The 22,922-nt window shown below is 47.9% G+C and overlaps 1 protein-coding gene across 1 annotated transcript; it reads left to right on the top strand.

Moving 5' to 3' along the window:
* Nucleotides 1–21,731: 21,731 nt before the first annotated feature.
* LOC131559838 (olfactory receptor 14I1-like) lies at nucleotides 21,732–22,664 on the top strand. The gene has a single exon (XM_058808346.1). The coding sequence runs from the start codon at nucleotides 21,732–21,734 to the stop codon at nucleotides 22,662–22,664; it is 933 nt and encodes a 310-aa protein (XP_058664329.1).
* Nucleotides 22,665–22,922: the final 258 nt, after the last annotated feature.

Genomic DNA, 22,922 nt, shown 5'->3' with positions numbered 1-22,922 from the left:
GCCCCAATAAAAGGGTGTTTGAATGCAGTTTAATGGCACCTGAAATGTTGAAATTTATGCCCCAATAAAAGGGCGTTTGAATGCAGTTTAATGGCACCTGAAATGTTCTGCTCTGAGAAACTGTCCCCAAAGTCCAGGTGGACCTTTCTCCATTCGAACTCTCAGAAATTTGTAGAAGCTATAACTTTGGCATTAATTTTACAGGAGCATTTATAGCCCAAGGGTCAAGAGCAAAGCCATAAAATGCTGCTCAAGCCCTGAGCTTCCTCAAACCAGAGGTAAACCTGTATCCAAAGGTCTGTCTGGAGCCCAAATTTGCTCTAGTAGAATTCGTTATAAAGCTTAGCCTGCAACAAAGGTAGACTTTTATCTCAGCTTAGTTAAATATTCCCCATAAACCACCATAAATTATCATTTCCCCACTACAATTCATGTTTTGTTCACTCCTAATTACTCTTTCTTCTTGCTCTAAGCACAATCCTTACTCATACAATACGTTTGATGACTGTCATTAAATTTATTATTCTACAGACATATGTTGGATTAAAGTTTACCTGAATGATAACTTTATCCAGTTCCTGCCGGAGCTAATGGAGAAGATATTTCAGTTTATTCAAAGCAGCTGTTATCTCAGAAAGAGGATGATGCTTAAATTATAATAAAAGTTCTGCCAGAAACAGTATTCCTTTGTTTCCCCCAACCATTCACTAAAAGCCCTCAGTCACTTAAGAACTTTTAAAGTAATTTCTAGTATTTGCTACACGGCCAATTACTAAAGGAGCTCTGACCCTGCAGTGCAGTTAATGACCATCTCTGACATATTTCTTACATGTATTTTTTTCCAACATTTTCTTCAACAGCAGCTAACCAGGTGCCTTGCCCTTTTTATCTCCTGTTTATTCCATTTACTCTCATCCTCCATGGCACAGCACACAATGTTTCCACAGAACCAGCCTGCACCAGACACTATTTCACAACTCACCCCTAAAATCCGAATCTTTCACACTTCCACCTCTTCATCTTCCCATCCAGGGAGGGCAGTCAAGGTCAGCCAGATGCAAACGAGGTGTTTGAAGCTGAGGTGTGATGAGGCACTGATTGCTTGATGAGCACGGGAGGAGGAAAGGTCTTGGCTGTGCCTTGGTTCTTAAATCATCCTCAGCTGTGCAGGAAAATTAAGGACAGAACAGTGATGCTCCTCTGACCAGCTTCCCCACGGCATTGTTCCTGTCACAAAGTCAAAGACAGGCAGGGCACATATATTGTCTTTCTCTGACTCCCGCTGGGATGACAACATTGAAAAATAGAAAAAAATATAATTATCAGGGGTTTTCATAGTGTGAACTCAGGATTCCCCATGCTCTTGCAGAGGGGGAATGTTCATCAGGCAAAGGATATGAAAACAAGCTTCAAATTGTCCAAAATCCCAGTAAAAATATTTTTTTTTCTATGGAAACCTTCAACAAAGCTGGTCACCCTTTGTGCACCCATTTCCTGATGTGCATCTCTCAGTGGGGTCTTCCCACCGCTCCAAGAACCCCACACAAACCTTACAGCCTCCCACAAACACACCCCCAGGAGCTGCACCCTTCCCTCCAAACCTGGGTACCTGCATCAGCCACCTCTGTGCTGAGCTGAGCCTGGTTCTCCCCAGAAGAAGGTGCTCAGTTTATGTTTGATAAGATTGACAACAGCATTCTTGTCTTCTTCAAAAGAGCCATTATTTCACAGCTGTAGTCTCCACACTGAGACTTTATTCCCTTAAAGTGTCCAAGTACACAGGCAGCATCAAGGAAGGCACTGAAGTGAGTCAAGTTTAACCCCAAAGAGCTCTCAGCTCCCTGTGAAAGCTGAGAGAAGCAGTAGAGAAAGAATGAATGCTCCTGTAATGGCATCTAATAGCCACAGGGCAAGGGAGAAGTTGGGTTTAGAGAATGAAGAAAAAGCACTAAGTAATAAAAGGTGAGAAAAATCCATCACTTGAACAGGTCAATGAAGGTAAACCACTTGAAGAGACAGACTTAAGATGGAGAGAAAAACCCCACGATTAATAGTGTTCATGACACCCAGAGGCAAAACAAGCCCAGGGGATCAGGAAAGAGGTAAGCCTGTGCTCCAAGGAACAGCAGAAATGAAGTGAGAGCTCTGGAGGGACCAAAAGAAAGAGGCACTCTGAAGAAAGGAAGAAATGCCTCCCCACAAGGTGTTTGTTTTGGTTTTTTTAAATCAAGAATCTCTTATATGATGTGGTAGAAATACAGAAAAATAAAGGTCAGGAGAAGCATGGTTGATTTGGAACATTCCTGCATAGCAGACAAGATGTGTCCTTGTGCAAATTATTCCATGCCACACTCACATATTTAATTACTTCTTTTCCTCTTCCTGGGGAAGCAGAGTTGCTTTATTTACTCCAAGTAATATTTACTCCCTCCTCCCTGGCAAAGACCAGGCTCCCATCTTGGCAAGGGCTCGCTGGTTTACTTAATGCTCATCCCAGCCATGCTGAGGAGAGTGGAGCAGGTTAATTTATCACTTGTTACAATGATAACTTGCCCAGCTGCCGGGTCCAAGAGCCCCAGAGTGCCTCGGGTTATACAGGATCACAGAAGGAAAAGCTCCATTGCATTAAGCTGCTGCCACACTGGCCCTCTCTGCCTGTCAAATACACTCAGATAGTCTTCCACTGCCCTCTGAAAATCCCCCATAAAATACAAGTGAAAATCCCTCATCACCTGTGGGAAAGCACAGCTGGGTTCTGCTCAGGGCATTTCAAACTATGGGGTATTTGTGAGCTCCCCTTGCAAAGGCAGCATCTCAGGAAAACCAGAAGTTTCTTTCCATGGACTCACCATACTCAGGACTCTTCCCCTAGACCAGATTGCTCCAAGCCCCATCCAACCTGGCCTTGAACACTTCCAAGGGGGACACAAGCACAGCTTCTCTGGAACCTGTTCTGCTCCACCCAGATCTAAAATCATACCCCAACTTAGCAGCCTCAGACACAGATTTCTATTAAATATCTACATTTTTCTAGGAAAGAAATATGGCAAACCTTGTTTGCATCCAACTTTGCAAAATCAACACAAGCTCTTCAGAAAGGGCTGCTGCCCACTTTCCTTATTTTTCCCCATTTGGTGGAACATTTTCATTCTGTTGTTGTTTGGAGCAATATTTTAATATATATGGCTGAGCTGCTTAAAATAGTACAGCAAGACACTTGTGTGAGGGGTGGAAAACTGAGCTCTCTCACATCCAGTGTTTCTGTTGTTGGAAGTTTTAAATCCCACCTCTCTGGTGGGATGAAATAGGTGCTACTAATCCAATTTCCAAAGTATCATGCATCAAGCTGACACTATTTTAAGACTTTAAAAACCCCAGCCAATTTAAACAAACCTCTGCTCCTTTCCATTTTCTCTGTTCCACAGTTTATGACAGAAGACAGAAGAGAAAGATTGTTTTGGGAACAATGTTTTCAGCACTCTAAAAATAATATAAAAACTGCTGTGCCACACTCTCAGCTGTTACAGCCCCAAAAAGCACAGGCTGTCTTTGCTCACAGAGTCACAATTGTGGTGGGATTTCTACCACACCAGAGGACAATCAATTTTTTGTTTTCTCCTGAAAATAACTACAGCACTTCTGGGTAGCAAGGCAAACTTGAGCCTCTTTTAATGGCCCTTGAAACTGGCCATGTGAAATGAGGGACACAAAGCCAAAGGCCAGCTGAACCTGTGATCTCTGAATGTCTTCACAATCTTCCCAGGAAGATGAATGGCAATCACTGTTCTGCCAGGGAAACTGCATCTGCTGGGAATGGGGTGTAGAAAATGTGCTTTCTGCTCCTCTCAGAGCCAAAATTCCTACACATTTCTTGTAAGTCCCTCTTAGAAAAGGACCGTGTTCAGCTGAGTGACAGTGAAGTAAAATGGCAATCCAGGAATAAATGTTCCTGTGCACAACATCCTCCATTAACATGGATGCTTCCTCACTGGCACACAGGAGCAAGGAAGGAACAAAAACGCATCATTGTACATCAAGTCAGATGTGTTGAGGGATGAACAGATCTCACAGGCATATGGAAACCTCCCCTGAAAACCCAGTTCAGGGAGAGCCTGAGCTGTTTTGTGGTTCCAGGCATGAAGATGCTCAGGACCTTCCACAGATGCTCAGGATTGTGCCTGGATCTTGCTCTGGAAATGCCAGCGGCTCAGCTGAGAGCTGTGGGGATGATTTACACTGCACTGAGAGGGGCCACAGTCCTGCAAGGGTCTTTCATCAGGAGCAAACAGCAGCCTGGAGGGTGGGGAATGCTGATCTGAACCACTGCTCATCCTTCACCTTAATGTGGAGCTGCCCCCAAAGTTGCCATCTATCACTTTTTATTTTTCTCCTGTTGGGTATATTTTGGAGCAGCTGTTTTATGTGGCTTTTTATGGTGATCCTGTGGGAAGCAGCCATTTGCCTGCTGTGATATCCTCACAACTAACACTAACTCCTTATTCCCTTTGGTTTTATTTGGGGTTTTTTATCTGTTTGATTGGTTTGCGTGGGTTTGTTTATTTGGGTTTTTGTCTGTTTTGGTTTGAACTTTTTATTTGCTTTTTTATAAAAGACTGGTAAAGTTGGCATGGCCAAACTCAAGAAAATGTAAACCAGGCTTGACTTTCCAGAAATTACTTTTGGCTGGGCTTAGCTGCACCCCCAAGCTCAGGATCACCAGTATATTTGCAGGTTTTGCTCTGCATCATCAACCTGCTCAGACTCTGCTTGGTGTTTCACAAATGGAGAAGACAGTGGACGTTGTGCCAAGCTTCATTTCAAACAGAAAAACCATCAGCATGAGAAAAAAGAAGAAAAAAATAAAATTGACCAGCTAGAACAGAACAAGTGTCCCACCATCTTCCCCTCCACTGTTATTAATTTTGTATATTTAGAGGCAAATCTGGGTCTAAAGCTTCCATCTCTCAGTTCCTGATGCTATTTGCTGCCCTTCAGCGTTGACATCCCCTGATCTGACTGACTGTTGTCCAAGTGGCACTGGGGATGCTCAGCCTGAAAAGAGGAGACACTGGGAGGCCCCACTGTGGCTGTGCAGGACTGGGAGGGTCCCACAGGAAAGAAGGGGACAGAGTGTTCAACAGGGCCTGTGGTGACAGGACAAGGGGGATGGCTTTCAACTGCCGATTGATTGAAGCTGGATCTAAGGAAGCTGCTGTTTTACACTGAGGACAGTGAGGCACTGGCCCAGGCTGGGCACAGAGGCTGTGCATGCCCCATCCTTGGGAACAGGGCTCCCCCAAGGTCTGGGGGAAGATTGCTCAGCTTGGAACAAGATGATCTTCAGGGTCCGTTTCAAGGCCAACCATTCAGGGATCCCCAGTGACCACTTCTGTTGACCCTGGAATCTTGGGATCTCTGTGATGTCACTTCCCACGTTCCAACTGGAACTGCCACCACCCAGCACAGAGCACAACTCAACCACTGGCCCTTGTGTCAGCCTACCGTTCGGTGCGCTCCTGCTCACCCTCATCACCGTTCTTGCCGCCCTTCTTGTCACCTGCCCGCTGCTACTCCCATCAGTGTTGAGAGCTTCCTAGTGCCTGGATTTTGTCATCCATCACTTCAGGATGCTCACGTTTATCCTTTGTCTCATTTGTCAACTGAGGGAGGTATGGTGCCATTCCATGGAGGTGGACACCTCCAGCTGCCCGAGTGGGCTGCAGCTCTGTGGGGATGGTGTGGGACAGGGACCCCACTCTGAGGTTTTGCCACCTCTGCAGGCTGTCATGGACAGAGAGGAAGAGATGGAGGTGGATGTCCAGACTCCTACAGGGGAGGACGTGGAAATGGAGGAAGAAGAGACTGAAGAGGAAGAGATGGAGGTGGATATGGATATGGAAGAAGAGATGGAGGTGGATGTGGAAGAGGAAATGGAAGTTGATGTTTATGAGGAAGAGGAGGAGATGGAAGTGGAAATGGAAGAATACATTGAGGACATGGACATTGATATAAAAGATGAGGAAGAGGAGATGATTTTGGGATGAAGACCAATGCCAGCAGCCGGATAGGCACGTGATCCCCACAGGCAGAGTGGGTCCCCTGCTGCCAGACTGGAGCTAGGCTGGTCCCTGTGCAGAGACATGGCACCTCGCGAACTGGAGTCTGGTGGCCACACACCGCCTGTCCTGTGCTCACTTTGGGCCACTCAAGCTCCATCCCACAGCCAGCCAGGCTCAGCTCTGGTAGCAGAGTCCTGCTTTGCCCACATGTGCCAACCTGGGGACACATGTAAGAGCCCTCTGTGCCTGACTGCAGTGACCATGGCACCTGCTTCTCTTCCAGCACTGATGAACATTCCAGACAGAGATGTCACCCTTTTGTACATATGTTCTACAGCTTTTTGTCTTTAGGAATAGGATTTAGGACTTAAGACTTGTAGAATTGTTTTATCTTCTACAAATGCCTTTCATATATTTTAGCTAGATAGGTTCTTATGTATATACGTTCTACGGATTGTTGTTGTTACAAATGTTCTTACATTGTTAAAGTGTTCTGTATTGATGTTCTTCTGTAATAAACAATTTTTTTTTCACACCCCCGTTCTCTTACCATTTGCACTGAGCACAGGCAGCATTTGCAAAGTTGTGGTTTCCACTTGCTCCAGGTTCTCTGGGCTGGAGGTCCCTGGGGGAGCTGGCACAGCCACCCCAGGAGTGGGGGCACCTGTGCACAGAGGGGTCCCACTGACAGAGGTCACCCCCTCCCTGCAGTTTCTCTGGACACACCTGGTAGCTGCAGGGGCAAATCCCAGCGTGCCCTGTCCCATGGGATCCAATGTTGGAGCAGGGCTGAGCCCGCCTGCTCCTGCAGAGCCTCAGCCATGGCTCTGCCCTTGGGAGCCCAGGGCTAAGGAGGGTGCACTGGGCTGTGGGGAACCCCTGTTCCTGAGCACCCTGAGGGGCTGGACCTAAATCAGACAAACTCTGTGTTCTGAGGCTGGCCAAGCACTAACCACTGCCAGGTCCCCAACCTGGATGTCAAACTGCTCTAATATTGAAAAGTTATATTTATTTGGCTTTGTGTACAAGATTATTCTCTCTCAAAAGGATTGGAATCCATCTAATTGCATTTCCAAGCACTAAACTCAGACCAGCCACAAAGAGCACAAGAGACAAGAAAAGAAATAGAGATTTCTAAGGAGATGGAAATTGAATGCTGAGTTTTTTCCCATTATAGAAAGTTTCATAAATTATTACCTGCCAGCTCCTTGCCTTTACTTGTGTGGCCACCACTGAATACATTCACCGATAATGTGAAAATGTTTGTCCTACTGAAAAGTGGGACTAGAAGTAGAAAAAGGCTGAGATATCTGAATTAAAAGACAACATAATGAAAAGAGCTGCCTTATAATAGCAAGATATGATGGACAGCAGGAATGGCTAAAGCCAGCAGAGATAAGTCCATGAACTATTCATGCTACAAAGATTTCTGACAAAACCCCCAATAACCCAAATACAACGTTTTGTCTGGCAGAGCTGATAGGAACCCTGTGCATTTAATTCAGTCATTGGCAGCAAATAGAGATCCTTTGGCCCACTACTACTTATTTTTTTTCACCCAAAAAATGGAATTACATCTACTCTTTGGGAAGAAATTACTGCTTTGAGTGGTTCAATGCAAAGAGTTTCTTCCCATACCCACTCATAATCAGTCACCAAGAGAAATATTTTCTAAAAATATCTCTTCAAAATTTTGGAGTGACTTTCAACATAAATAACTGGGTTATTTTGCTCAAAATGATAAGGGAATTGAATTGGGTTCCCTCATCTTAAAAAGAAATGTTTCTTCCTGGTTCTTCACAAAGAGGAACAAAACACTTTGTTGCAGCAGACTGAAGGGAGGAAGAGGTTTCTTTCCCCCTGAGCTGCATAATAGGAGACAATTTTGTTGCCAAGAGGTAACAAAACCCAGCCGATTTCCAGTTCTTTTAGTGTAAGGGAAAAGCTCTGAGGATCACAGCTGTGGGAGACACAGAGTGGCAGGAGAAGGGGATCTGCTGGGGGGTTTTGGGGTGGGGGACAGATTAAAGAAATACTCAAGCAAAACCTGTGAGAGGTCAAGACTCCATCCCTCAGAGGAGAAACTCGATTTGACCCAAATGCCATTCAAATCCAACCAACACTGAGGCATTTCCCCAAGCTCTGCTGAGCCATCAGGTACAACCCAAATCACTCTGTGGGACCAGGGCAGCAGATCCCAGGCATGGGACAAGGATGCTCCCCTGGGAAGTCACCTCCATTGCCCATGGGACTCACAAAATCTGCTTCTAAAGATCCCAACATCCAAAAAACTCCACATTAAAAGCCTTTAATTTGGGGTTTCACTTCTCCACCTGTCTGCTGTCACTAGGCAGCTGCTCCTCTTCAACACCCTTCTGATGAGTGTTAAGTTTTCTCCTGATTCCCAGCCTAAACGGGAAGTTATTTCCATTTATTCTTCTGCAAGTACTGGGAGTTTGTACCTCCTTTGCTCTTTCTCTCCTGGTGTGCACATAAAATGCCAAAGCCAAGAGCATTTCCTTGTTTAAATCATGTCATTTGTCCTTATTATTTCTTTCCCATAAAATTGCATGGATTTGGTGCTGGCTCAACACTCAGAATATTGACAGCACAAAGTCCAGTTCTTACACTGACCTCTCCAAGTTTTGGACCAAGCCTGCAAAGAAGGAAATACAGCAAAGAAATTCCAAACAGGGGCCCTAATAAAGGTAATAAAATGCCACCTGTGTTTGCTGCAGGGAAGAATAGTGCTGCTTATTAAATCATTAGAAACAATTAAAGCAGCAGAGGGGAGGAAGACAGCGCTATCATTTCCATCTCCCCAGCCCTCTGCCACTGGCAGGAATTTCATAAAGCACAAATCTCCCAGCAGAAATCCCTCAGCAATTGGTTTGCTGCTCGTGGAACACAGCACACACCCTGGTTTTCCTGACCAGAAAAGGAGAATTTGCCTCGATGTTTTTCCCTTGATGTTTTGTGATGTCAAATCCCCCTCCCTGCCCTGAAGTGATATGTTTCTGTAGGGTGACAGCCCTCTGGACAGGCACAGAGAGCTTTGTGTCAGTGTAAGGGATCCCCACAAGGGCAGATCCCTAATTCAGGCTCCATCCCTGCTTACATGCAGCTCCTAGCAGAAAATTCATTGCATTTCCCAGAACAGGTAATTTCAAGCACAGAGCTGTTCTGCCTTCCACAAAAGCAGCGTGCCAGGGATTGCTTTGGAGACCAGCATCAGGAAACATAGCAACACCCAACAGCCAGGACCATCCAAACCCACTTGTCAGCTCACCCCCACATCTCCTGGACTCACTTGAATGCCCAGGAGGGTCTGAAGAGCCAACTGTTTTCTAAGAAATGGTTGTGCAATCAAAAGGTAAATGACAGGGACAACCAGCCCCACACAGGTGCCCCAGGCAGGAGAAAGAACAGGAGGGATCCATCCCTTACTGACAGAGGTGCAGCTCAAGTGATGCTCTCTCACTGTTTGGGTTGTTTTTGTGACTTTTACATTAAAAACACATCCTCTCAGGAGACAGTCTCATTTAAATCTTCTACCTCTTTAGCTTTGTACACTCAGCCCATTACATTGAAAGATTTTACCTTAATTTCTTCTCCAGGAAAGAAGTAATTGATCTTTTATTTGTGGCACTTTAAATTGGCATGTTGACTACAAAAATCCACTGCTCATCACATCAAAAGTTGATCCAATAGTGCCAATTGCTCCAGTAATGGAGATCCTTAGAGGGATGGGTGGAAAGGAACAGGATCAAAATGGATGGGTCTTCTCAGAGGAAGAAGCAGAATCTGGGAAGACAGCACAGCTTTAAATTAGGATGTCTGCTGTGCATGGCAAGACAAAACACAGCCCATTCCTCATCCTGGCTCTGGATGTGATTCAACCCACTCATCCCCAGCTCTGGAGGTGTGGTGGAGTCTGATCCTCACTCCCCTGGCAAATGACAGAGCTGAGCTGATCTCAGCCTGGAATCCCTGAGGGTTGACAGCAAGGACTCCTACCAGATGTAACTTGTGTTTGCAACAAGCACAGCATCCACTGGCAGGGAATGATTTGCTCTTCATCCTTCCCACTCTCCAGGTATTTCCCTAGGAAAATCCTCTCTCTAGTGGGGACAAAGCAGTAGATATGGAAGGTTCTGTCTGCCCCAAAAAGCCACCAGCCTGTTCACCCCAAAGCTCTGCCACTCACAGCCACCAGCTCTGCACAGAGCAGGCAGCAAACTGGTGACTGCTGGCACTGCCTGTGGTCTGAACTGGGAACTGTGGATCACCATCAAGCTGCAAGTGTTTTCTAGTGGGAAGTATTTTACCCAGTTTTATTCAAGAGAACCTTGTGGTTTTTATGGAGTGAGATGATTTATTCTATTTGTTTGGCTGGTTAACAAAAACACATTACACTGTTCTTGAGAAGAACAGAAAGACGAAGTAGAAGAACACCACCTGCAGATTGTTTATACTTAACAAGTTATCGCATCCCTACAATACCCTAAAAATTCTCACACGCTGCTGTGAGAAACACTTGCTGTTTCTCTCTGTTTCTGGAGATCAAGGACCTGATCAGAGAGGAGAGGAGGGAGATGAAGGAGGAGGTAAAGAGAAACAGTTCCTATATGGCACCAGTGCGAGTCACAGGCCCCAAAGTCAGGGACCAATATCCCCCAGCCAGAGAGAGAGGGTACACCCCATGGGCTGACCTGTGGCTCTTCCTGTGTGACCATGGGGAAGACATATGAGGGTGGGATGGGAAGCCCACTTCTGTCCTGGCAGCACAAGTGCATCAACTCAAAGAGGGAAACCAAAGAGTTCCACCAAAATGAAGGTTCCATGACCAAGCTACCAGGTGTGATCTGTCAGATTCCCTTGAAAGTACCTCTAGTATGTATGCCCAGGAAAGAAATAATAACCAGGGTTAGAGGGGCCCTGCCTCTAGCCAGGAAGGAAGAGGCATGGGGAAAACTGGATCCTCTGGATGGTTTGGATCCAATGGCCTGGCACATCAGAGCACAAAAATACAACGCCTTTGTTGATACAGGTGTGCAGTGTACCCTGATACCATCGGGACATGTGGGGGCAGAACCTGTTTCCATTGCTGGGGTGACAGGGGGATCACAGCAATTGACCCTATTGGGAGCTGAGGTGAGCCTGACTGGGAAGGAGTGGCAGAAACATCCTATTGTGACTGGCTCAGAGGCCCCCTGGATTCTGGGCATAGACTTCCTCTGGAACAGCTTTACAAAGACCCAAAGGGACTCAGGTGGGCCTTTGGAATAGCTGCTCTAGAGGTAGAGGACATTAATCAATAAACACCTTGCCTGGACTATCAGAAAACCCATCTGCAGTAGGACTCCTGAGGGTGGAAGAGCAGCAAGTGCCAATTGTCACCTCGACTGTGCATCGCTGGCAATATTGAACAAATTGAGATGCCATGATCCCCATCCACAGAACGATCCGTGAGCTGGAGAGCCACGGGGTTGTCAGCAAGACCCACTCACCCTTCAACAGTCCCATCTGGCCTGTGCACAAGTCTGACAGAGAATGGAGATTGACTGTGGACTATCGTGCCTTGAATGAAGTGACTCCTCTGTTGAGCACTGCTGTGCCGGACATGCTGGAACTCCAGTACGAGCTGGAGTCCAAGTCAGGAAAGTGCTTTGCCACTCTTGACATTGCCAATGCATTTTTCTCCATTCCTCTGGCTGCAGAATGCAGGCCTCGGTTTGCTTTCACTGGAGGGACGTGCAGTACACCTGGAATCGACTGCCCCAGGGGTGGAAGCACAGCCCCACCATCTGCCATGGACTGATCCAGGCTGCAATGCAAAAGGGTGAGGCTCCAGAACATCTGCAGTACATCAATTACATCATTTTTTAGGGGAACACAGCAATGGAAGTGTTTGAGAAAGGAGAGTGGATCATACAGATTCTGCTGGAAAACAGCTTCACCTTCAAGATGAGCAAAATGAAAGTACCTGCCCAAGAGATCCAGTGCTTGGGAGTAAAGTGGCAAGATGGACGGTGTCAGATTCCCACTGAGGTCATCAGTAAGATCACCGCGATGTCTCCATCAACCAGCAAAAAGGAAACACAAGCTTTTCCAGGTGCCATAGGCTTTTGGTGAATGCACATTCCCGAGTACAGCCAGATTGTGAACCCTCTATACCTGGTCACCCGCAAGAAGAACACTTTCCACTGGGGCCCAGAGCAGCAACAGGCCTTTGTCCAGATCAAGCAGGAGATCACTCATGCAGTAGCCCTTGGCCCAGTCAGGACAGGACGAGAGGTGAAGAACATGCTCTACTCTGCAGCTGGGAACCATGGCTTGTCCTGAACCTTAGGCAGAAGGTGCCTGGGGAGACTCAGGCTCAACCACTGGGATTCTGGAGCTGAAGCTACAGAGGGTCCGAAGCCAACTACACTCCAACAGAGAAGGAAATCTTGGCCACCTATGAAGTAGTTCAAGGGGCCTCAGATGTCACAGACATCTTTTCATTAAAATCCTTTCTTAGGATTTTTTCCTGCTGAAGCTGAGAAGTTTCAGCAACAAAGTATAAACAAGGGTTATCTGCTGCTGTGGAATGCAACAGGTGGATCCGTGATTGATCTTCTGTGGATGTTTGGATTTACTGACCACTCACGGCAGAGCTGGGTCTCGCTCTCTGCTGAGACACAGATCTTTGTTATTCATTCTTTTCTGTTCTTAGCTTAGCTAGCTTTCTGAGAACTTTTCCTTCTATTTCTTTTTAGTATAGTCATAATGTTATATATATATAATAAAATAATAAATCAAGCCTTCTGAACATGAGGTCAACATTCTCACCTCTCTCCTCCTGCCTTGTGACCACTGTCACAATTGGTGACCCCTCGTCTGAAGAGGACAAGTCATCACTTGATGAGATCCCAGAGGAGCATTTGCTGCACTGGGTAAACCCTGAATGTGTGGCATTGATTGTTGCTTCACAAGTGACCACAAAAGTGGATTCTAGCCAGGAGCTGAAGAACTGAAGATCCTGATTTGGACAGAGTTCACAGCAAGGCTTACCACAAAGAGAACCATCTGAAAAGCCTCCAGGAAGATGTTTGGAGAGCCTAGCAGCACAATGCAGATGGCCAGGGAGTGCTGGACCCTGGTACAAGGTACTGTTGGTTTTTCCCTCCCTGAAAATGCAGCCATTCGCAGTTTGTGGCTGCTGATGTGGAGGACTTCCTCCATAGAGAAGGAGGTTCGATTCTCCCTTTCAGAGGAGACGCTTATTTCACTCTGGCACAAATGGAATGAAGAGGATAGAATTCTCCTGTTGGAGACAGATTTCTATGAGTTTTTTCAATGGGCAAAGCTCTTTGGGTTCTTTACGAATGTGATGTATGCACTCGATGTGTTCGTATCGGAGTGCATGGACTCCATTTTCCAATTTGTTTTGGACCGTGGGTTTGGATACCTCTGGATTTATCCAGCATTTAGGATGCTGTTTCCAGTTTTGAAATGGAGAGCAGCTGTTTTTCCCTAGATTGCTAGCTGCAACGGGCTCGCCCCATTTCCCCCAACTCCAGCAGGAGAGGACCCTTTGGAGGGGGATGATCTGCTGCTTCCCACCTCCCCTGCATCCCAGCGGGGGGGAGACCTTGTCCAGGGCCGAAGTTTTTTTCTCTGCGTTTTCGGAGCATGCTCAGATAGACCCATCTTTTCCCCCCACTTCTCTCTCTCTGGGGTGATGGGAGTGGGCGGTGCCTCCCTGGCCAGTGCTGCAAGCACCGCCCCTGGCAGCCCTGCAGGCCCCGCCACGGCCGGCCTCCTGGACCCCGCCCCACTCAGAGATGGGGGCGGCACCGGTCTCCGAGGCCCTGCCTGCTGGGCCAGCGGGGCCGCCTCCCTGGCCCGCCCCACAGCCGCCTCCCCGGGCGGTCCTGCCTCCACTGGCTTCCATGCCTGTGCCGGAGAGCTCAGAAACACCGCTCCCTGTGGCTGCGCTGCTGTTGCTAAGCAACGGCGATCCGGCGTCGCTTCTGCCGCGACTCACAGCTGCGCCAATGTTGCTAGGCAACAGCGATTCTCCGCTGCGCCCCCCCCCCCGGCTATTTCACTGCTGCCCGTGCACACTCCACCCGAGACTGCGACTGCGCCTTTCACCAAGCTGACCCCAGAGCCAGGAGAAGAAGATGCTGCTGACCCTGTGCTGTGCCCGCCAGCGTCTCCCACAGAGGCAGAGCGTGCGCCTACGCTGCCGCTGCCGGAGCCAAGCGACACAACAGCGGCGTGTTCCCGGGCACCCCGGCCACCTTCCACCGAGCCAGTCCCAGTTCAGGATGCTGCTGACAATGACACCGAGCCTGCGGGACCCTAAGAGCTGCCTGCGCTCCCAGTGCTCCTGGTGGCAGCTGCCATGGCAGCTCCTGCACCCAGTGTGACTTCCCCCCCCGAATTTTGCAGGTTGTCCCGGGGCTGCCCCTGCGGGGGGAGCTGGGACAGGGGAAGAGGGCGTCAGTCTCTCCTTCCGTGGAGGAGGTGTGGCTCGCCAGCTGGCTGTGAGTGCAGCCCTGCAGCCTGCGTTCAAAATCAGCATTCTCAGCGGGTTGGGAGCTGTTTGTTCGGGGATAGTCCCTTGGAGGTTGCCATCTCTGCTGCCCCTTGTGCGCCCCAGCGGCGAGGGGCAGGTGGGTCCCGAAAGTTCTGGCACCGGTCCCCAGGCCAGAGAAGGTTGGGGTGGTGCCGTGAGGCAGATGGGAGACACATCTTCTGCATCTGTATTGCAGAGGCAGAGGGCACAGCGGGAAGCGATCATGGCTTGCTTGCTTTGGGGAAAAATCATTCCCTGACCCAAGATGGAGTTTATGGGGACAGCTTCTGTCTCCCCACTGCCGGCATGCCTCGGTGATTTTGGTGAAAGGAAGCGTTTGGTCACCTGTTCTGCCATTGTTCTGGCAGTGTGGGGCCAGGATGTGGGAATGCAGAGCCTGCCTGGCTGGTGGGGCCTGGGCTGTTGGGCTCGGGTCCCTGGGCCAGGGCCACCTCCCGGCCTCCTGATGGGGTTGGGGGTTTTGCTTCCCCTTTCCGGTCCTGGGCGGCCTTTCTGTGGGCCAGGGCCCCCCAGGGCCTCTCTTGGGTCTTGGGCTGCTCTGCTGCTGCTGCTCTTTCTGACAAAAAAAAAAAAAAAATAAAAAAGAAGACAAAAAAAAAAAAAAAGAAAAAAACCCCAATTAAATAAAAAGAGTTGAAATAGCTGGCAGCAGCCCTGAAGCATTGACGGGCCAAAAATTTGCTTCACCCCAAGTTGTTCAATAAAGGGCTGTGGCCAAGACATTCCAGAAGTTGACTCAAAATTGTTTGAAATTGTTTTATGACTGTCAATGCACTTTTGATAACTATTGATGCACTTTCCTGCAGCAAGCCTGTTTCAGGACCAAAAAGGACTTTCAGAGATGGCAAAGAGGAACATCTTCAGTCCATGGACTTTTCCTGAAACTCAGCTGCTTGGACTTGAATTTTCTTTGCACTGTTTTTGTGTTTTCTTATATTGTAAGACTGTTTTAGTGATTTGATAGAATTCTATGTTCTACAGGTGAAGAAATTCCCTGTTCATTCCACACCAGCACTTGAGTGAGGTTTTGATTGGCAACAGATAACCTGCAAGGTGTTTGTTCTTTCCTCTGCATGTGCACAGCAGAGAAAATTACAAACACTTTTTAATTTATTAAATAAAGAAAGGTGACATGTCACAGACATATTTTCATTAAAATCCTTTCTTAGGATGTTTTCCTGCTGAAGCTGAGAAGTTTCATCAACAAAGTGTAAACAAGGGTTATCTGCTGCTGTGGAATGCAACAGGTGGATCTGTGATTGGTCTCCAGTGGATGTTTGGATTTACTTACCACTCACGGCAGAGCTGGGTCTTGCTCTTGTTATTCATTCTTTTCTGTTCTTAGCTTAGCTAGCTTTCTGAGAACTTTTCCTTCTATTTCTTTTTAGTATAGCCATATATATATCATAAAATAATAAATCAAGCCTTCTGAACATGAGGTCAACATTCTCGCCTCTCTTTTCACCTGCAACCTTTGTGACCATGGTCACACTCAGAGTTAACTGGTACAGAAGCACAAGTCCTCCCTGGCACTCTGAATACCATTGCTGGGGTGGATGTTTAAAGGAAAGGTTCCCACTAACAACCACGCCATTGACCCCAGATGGAGCAAATGGATTGCCCTCATCACACAGCATGCCTGTATTGGGAAGCTGAATCACCCTGGGGTTTTAGAGATAATTACAAACTTTCTGGAAGGTGAGAACTTTGGTCTCACTGATGAAGAGAATCCAGAGTAAGTGACAAGGCTAAAGAAGCTCCACCGTACAATTAGCTACCAGCAGAGGAAGCACACCATGCTCTTTTCACTGATGGTTCCTATCACATCGTAGGGATGAACTGGAAGTGGAAAGCAGCCGTATGGAGCCCCAAACGACAGCTTGCACAAGCTACTGAAGGAGAAGGTGGATCAAGTCAACTTGAGGAACTCAAGGTCGTTCAGCTGTCCCTGGACATTGCTGAAAGAGAGAAGTGGCCAAAGCTCTACCTTTATACTGATTTGAGGATGGTTGCCAATGCTCTGTTAGGTTGGCTGGGAAGGTGGAAAAAGGCCAACTGGCAGCATAGGGGAAAACCAGTCTGGGATGCTGATGAAAGACATTGCCTCTTGGGTAGAAAATCTAGCTGTGAATGTCCACCATGTAGATGCCCATGTCCCCAAGAGTAGAGCCAATAAGGAGCACCAAAACAATGAGCAGGTAGGTCAGGCTGCAAAGATAGAGGTGCCAAAGATAGACTTAGATTGGCAACATAAGGGGGAGTTGTTCCCAGCTCGATGGGCCCACGATGCCTCAGGTCATCAAGGCAGAGATGCTACCTGTAAGTGGGCACGAGACCAAGGGGTGGATTTAACCATGGACAGTATTTCTCAGGTTATCCATGACTGTGAGACGTGTGCTGCCATCAAGCAGGCCAAGCGAGTGAAGCCCCTCTGGTACGGTGGGCGGTGGTCCAAGTACAAGTATGGGGAGGCCTGGCAGGTTGACTCCATCACACTGCCCCAGACATGCCAAGGAATGCACTACATGCTGACCATGGTGGAAGCCACCACTGGATGGCTGGAGACCTACCCTGTGCCTCACACCACTGCCCGTAACACCATCCTGAGCCTGGAAAAGCAAATCCTGTGGAGACATGGCGTGGGAGGATCGTCGTCCATTTGCCCCAGGTGTCCAAGGGGTTGGGTTTTATACCTACGTATGGGCAGTCATTTGGTGACAGGGAGACTCCCACCAGGCATGTTAAGAGCGGATCGTCTACCCTTTCCATGGCCATGCAAAGATTGTCTTGCTTTAATGACTTCACCAATGTGACCCAGATGTTTTGTTTTGGCCGAGGGACGATCCAGCTGGTGGTCACTTGGATACGGATGAGGGCGCTGATAAAGACTGGTAACAATAAAGATGGCAACGGTGGCATCGGTACTCCTGCAGGGTGCCCTGGAGGGTATGGCCGAAAGAATCATACTTCTTCTTTCCCACTGGTTAGTTTTCACTTGTGGATGGTAAAAACACACATTAGTTGACTTATTTTAAGACATCCTTAAATATTAAGTTCCCCCTATAGTTCTTACCAACTCCTTCCAATCACTCCCTTCTCTTTTTTAAGGGAAGTTTGAGGGAGGGTAAAAGGAGTAGTTTCAAGAGGGGAAAGAGGGAGGGGTAGGGATAAATGGTCACTGGTAGAGGGATGGAAAAGGGAGGGGTGTGTCTGCATTTGAGATTGATATGGATGTTATCAGTGGGATATGTCTACATGCGATGAGTGTCCTTGTCACAATGTTTGGATATATGAATTTCTTTTTTCTTCATCTCCAAGAGAAAGCTGCTTCTGTGGCATGGTGGGACAGGGAGCTGACTTTGTGTTCATTTGAGGGGTTGTCTTCAGATCTGTGTTCTACGTAGGGACTGATAAATCTTCTGGGAATCCACCGGGGTCCAGTATCTCTAGAAACACAAGCATATTCTGTCCCCCACATAATGAGAGGCTATGTCCTTTCAATAATTTTAGATTCATGGTTCTGGTCAAGTACTGGAGGTCTTTCTTTGAGGAGTGTGTACATGGTGTTATGAAAGTGCCTTAAGATAGGGGGATTTGGTTCTTTTTGAGAGCAATTAATGAAATATATATCATATTAGAATTCATGAAATTCAAATAACGTAAAGTACTTTGCACAGTCTCTCCTTTGAAGGGAGAGAGCTGGGGGCTATTTACAAACCACAAACAGGACGGGACTGCTGTGGAATGTGTCTTGAGCTGTTTTATTTTTCAGCATCAGTCTCATTACATGGTTGTGACAATGCGAAGATGCCAGCAGCTCGTATCCCAAGCAGCAAACCAAGAACTTAATAGTACAACTTAATTTATAAGTTTTTTGACCAATCACACAAAGCAAAAGCATATTGACAGCAGTTCTATCCAACCACTATAAGCACACATACCTTTGGTTAAAACAATGCTTGCTTATTTTGAATACAATACCTGCTTGTAAGCCTTAAAACACAATGCACAGAGCTCCATTATTAAGCTTCAAACTTCCTAATACCTTGCTAGAAAAACTTTTACGTATCTTAGAGAGTTATTCTACACAAGTGTTAATACACAGACAATTGTTCTATTTGTCCTTGCTTTTCTACTTTTAAAATAATTTTTCTGCTGATCTATCTCATGGCTACTGCTTAGCTCTAATCACAGTTCTGCTGTCTCTGAGGCCCGCCTTTTGCAACTTTCCCAAAACCCTCTGATTTTGTGGATTCCCACAGTGGAAACAAGTTCAGCTATTTTAAATCAAATGCTCACTGATTTAGATAATATTAGACATGGCACACTGCAAAATAGAGCTGCTATAGATTTTTTGCTGTTAGCACATGGGCACAGGTGTGAGAATTATGAAGGAATGTGTTTTATGTACCTCTCTTCCATTCACAGGAAACTCAAACGACTAGAAGACAACATGAAGAAATTGACTATGAATGATTTGGGCTTGGATGAATGGTTTGAGGAATGGGTAATAACTGGATGATTGAAAGACATCTTAAAGGGAGCTTTGTTATTACTAGTAGTTATTTTTATATTGCTTTGTGCTATTCCATGCATAGTGAAATTGGTGACCCGCTCGGTAGAGAATACAGTGAAAAGGGTTTGGCTGGTGCAAGTAGAAGAAGGGGGAATTGTAGCAATGTATCTGAACAACTTGGCGACATTGTGCACCAGCCATATTGCTTGTAGTTGTTCTTATCAGAGCCCTCTGGAATTCATCAAGGTTACTAAGACATAAACTGTGCTAAATGAAGAAAGAAAAGGCTGAGAAGCAAAATACCAGGACTGCAAGAACTCAATAACAGAGGGCTGTGTACCACCTGAACTGTAACCAGTCACATACTCTGGGAAGTGTGTGCAGAACACATGGACAAGAGATAGGCACCAATGAAGAAGAGCCTGATCAGTGTATGCAGTAGGGTTAGAATGAATGAATAAGTGCATTATGTAAACAATAAATGGCTTCTGCTTAACCATACTGGTTAGTAGTATGGGAGTCCTGTTTTCCCACAATGGGTGCCTGGGAAGGAGAGAGGATTGTTTTCCATAAAAAGGAAAGCACTGAGGCAGGAGCAGGAGACAAGTGACCCTTGCAGACCTGGGGCCTCATTGCCTCCTCGTCCCTGCTCAGCAGCCTGGCAGGGGCCGCCCCATGCTCCTGCCCTGGGCATTTTACATCCCCACATGCCAGTGCCCATCCCGGGAAGAGCCCTGAGCAAGGAGGGAGGGACAGGATCTGCCTGGCCAGGGGCTGGGGCTCAGGCCTTGGCCCTTTGCATTCCTGCAACACATCCAGCTTTGCTCAGCACCAGAGACACCTTTGCCTTGCTTGTCCCCAGCTGTCCTCACTGCCTCCAGTGTTCTGCTCTAACTGGAACCTGGGGACACTTTCTCAGAGAGACTTATTAAACTTTTAGAAACTTTTGAATTTCAATTTAACTTTGAGTTCTTGAGAAGTTATTTAAAACGCTCTCTCAGGGACTGAGTTTGATGTAAACAACACCAAACCCCTGAGGGGCTCATTAAAGTCCTTGTGCTGTGTCTACTGCTGAGCTTTAAAGGAAGAGCTCTTCCCAGGGCCAGCTCCTCTCCCAGCCCAGCAGGGCTGAGGGCTCTGCCTGCAGGCACTGAGGGGACAGGAGCCAGGCAGAGACAGGCTGAAGGCAATCAGGATTGGGAAGACATTGAGCTGAGATTTCACTTGGGGAAAGATCTTCACAGCCCTGTGCATGGTGAGTGTGTGCGTGCAGGGCAATGTCCCCTGTGCTCCTGGAGGGATCTCCTGAAGCCAGCGCACCCCACAGCCTGGGGGATGTGTCAGGAGGACTATCCCAGTTTCTCTGTGGCACAGGAGCAGGAGGAGGAGGAGGAGGAGGAGGAGGAGGAGGAGGGGGAGGAGGAGGAGGAGGAGGATGTGCTGCAGAGCAGGGCTGCCCTGGGCACCATCACAGGGACAGGGCAGGACGGCTCCTGCTGCCAGGGACAGCTGCACGGGGTGAAGCTGGGGCTGCAGCCAGGGCTGCCCAGGGCTGTCCTGCAGAGCAGCTCCTGCAGCCCTCAGGGCTCTTGGCCAGCCCAGGGCATGTGCCACCTGCCAGGGGCAGCTCTCAGCCTGCCTGGCAGCTCCCCATGGACACTGCAGGGGAGGAGTTGGAGGTGGAAGGAGCCACCTCCATCAGGGCAGATTCCTCCTGCTCTGGAGATGGTGCTGCATGGCCAGGGCTGCTCTCAGCTTTCTCCTAAAGGGAAGGGAAAGGGGCTGTAAGCTTTGGCTGTGTCACTGAGACTCCTGTACTGTCAGCCTGGGCATCAGCAGATGGGCCTCAGATCTCTGTCAGAAAGTGCCTCCTTACTCTCCTCTCCCTACAGACAGCAGCAGCAGCTCCTTGGCTTGCAGCATCTCTGTTTGTCTGGCCTGCCCTTAAGGCCCTGCTTCCAGGGAGATGCCCCTGGGCAGTGCCCTGTGCTGGGAGGGGTCTGCAGGGCAGAGCTGAGCCTCCAGGGCTGGGCTGGGCTGTGGCAGCACATGCAGGGACAAGGCTTGGATAGAGAGAAACAGCTCCCAGTAGGCACAACTCCAGGCAGCAGAGAGCCAGACCAGCCCTTGGTATCCCATCCTGTTAAGCTGCATAGGGAAAGAGAGAAGGGTTTGGATAAAATTATTTTTAAACTGGAGAATTCCAAGAGTCCACAGTATTTTTCAAGAAAGATTTAAGTGCGATCATGCTGAAATAGAGACAGGTTAAATGAACAAAGGGCACCTGTGTGGGACCAGCAGGTCTGACTGCACTGGGGCACAGCGAGCCTGTTTTCCCTCTGGGCTCCCCAGTGTTCAGCCTGAGAGCAATGCTGAAGATAAAGCAGTAACTCAGAAGGAGCAGAAATCCAAAATCAAAAATAAAGAAATTAAAGAAAATTTCCTTCAAAACAAGATAAATATTTTGAGGGGATTCCTAATGAAAGAGCATAGGATGGACTCAAGGAAATCTGTCCAAGCTTGTCAGTGTCTTCTTTCAACAGTTCACTATGCCCAGAGCGAAGGAATGTCCAACAGCAGCTCCATCAGGCACTTCCTCCTGCTGGCTTTGGCAGACACACGGCAGCTGCAGCTCCTGCACTTCTGCCTCTTGCTGGGCATCACCCTGGCTGCCCTCCTGGGCAATGGCCTCATCATCAGCGCTGTAGCCTGCGGCCACCACCTGCACACGCCCATGTTCTTCTTCCTGCTCAACCTGGCCCTCACTGACCTGGGCTCCATCTGCACCACTGTCCCCAAAGCCATGCACAATTCCCTCTGGGACACCAGGAACATCTCCGACACAGGATGTGCTGCTCAGCTCTTTTTCTTTCTGTTCTTTACTGGAGCAGATTTCTCCCTCCTGACGATCATGTGCTACGACCGCTACGTGTCCATCTGCAAACCCCTGCACTACGGGACCCTCCTGGGCAGCAGAGCTTGTGCCCACATGGCAGCAGCTGCCTGGGCCAGTGCCTTTGTCTATTCACTGCTGCACACAGCCAATACATTTTCCCTGCCCTTGTGCCATGGCAACGCCCTGGGCCAGTTCTTCTGTGAAATTCCCCCAATCCTCAAGCTCTCCTGTTCCAAATCCTACCTCAGGGAACTGGGATTTCTTGCTGTTAGTGTTTGTTTAATATTTGGTTTCTTTGTATTCATTGTTTTCTCCTATGTGCAGATCTTCAGGGCCGTGCTGAGGATCCCCTCTGAGCAGGGACGGCACAAAGCCTTTTCCACCTGCCTCCCTCACCTGGCCGTGGTCTCACTGTTCCTCAGCACTGGCTCATTTGCGAACCTGAAACCTCCCTCCATGTCCTCCCCATCCCTGGATCTGACCCTGTCAGTTCTGTACTCGGTGGTGCCTCCAGCCCTGAACCCCCTCATCTACAGCCTGAGGAACCAGGAGCTCAAGGCTGCAGTGTGGAAACTGATGACTGGATGCTTTCAGGAACATTAAACTGCTGATTCATTTCTGCAAATAACTTATAATCAAATTCATCTTTAAAAGTTATTTTGGGTTTGGTTGTGTTTGTATTTTTACTTTTTTTATACTGACCACAAAAAATTTCATTTCTTCTGACATTTCTCATTTTGTTTCTTTCCACCTTCCCTGTGCCCACAGACTGTGTCAATGAGGGGCTGTGCTCTCAGTGGCTTTAAATGAACTAAAGGATGTCCCAGCAGAGTTTTCTGCAGAGATGCCCTTTTGTTACCT

This window comes from Ammospiza caudacuta, chromosome 7 (assembly GCF_027887145.1).
Source record: "Ammospiza caudacuta isolate bAmmCau1 chromosome 7, bAmmCau1.pri, whole genome shotgun sequence".
NCBI classification, from domain to species: Eukaryota; Metazoa; Chordata; class Aves; order Passeriformes; family Passerellidae; genus Ammospiza; species Ammospiza caudacuta.
Note: the sequence above shows the minus strand (reverse complement) of the source record. Positions and strands in the feature narration are given on the sequence as shown.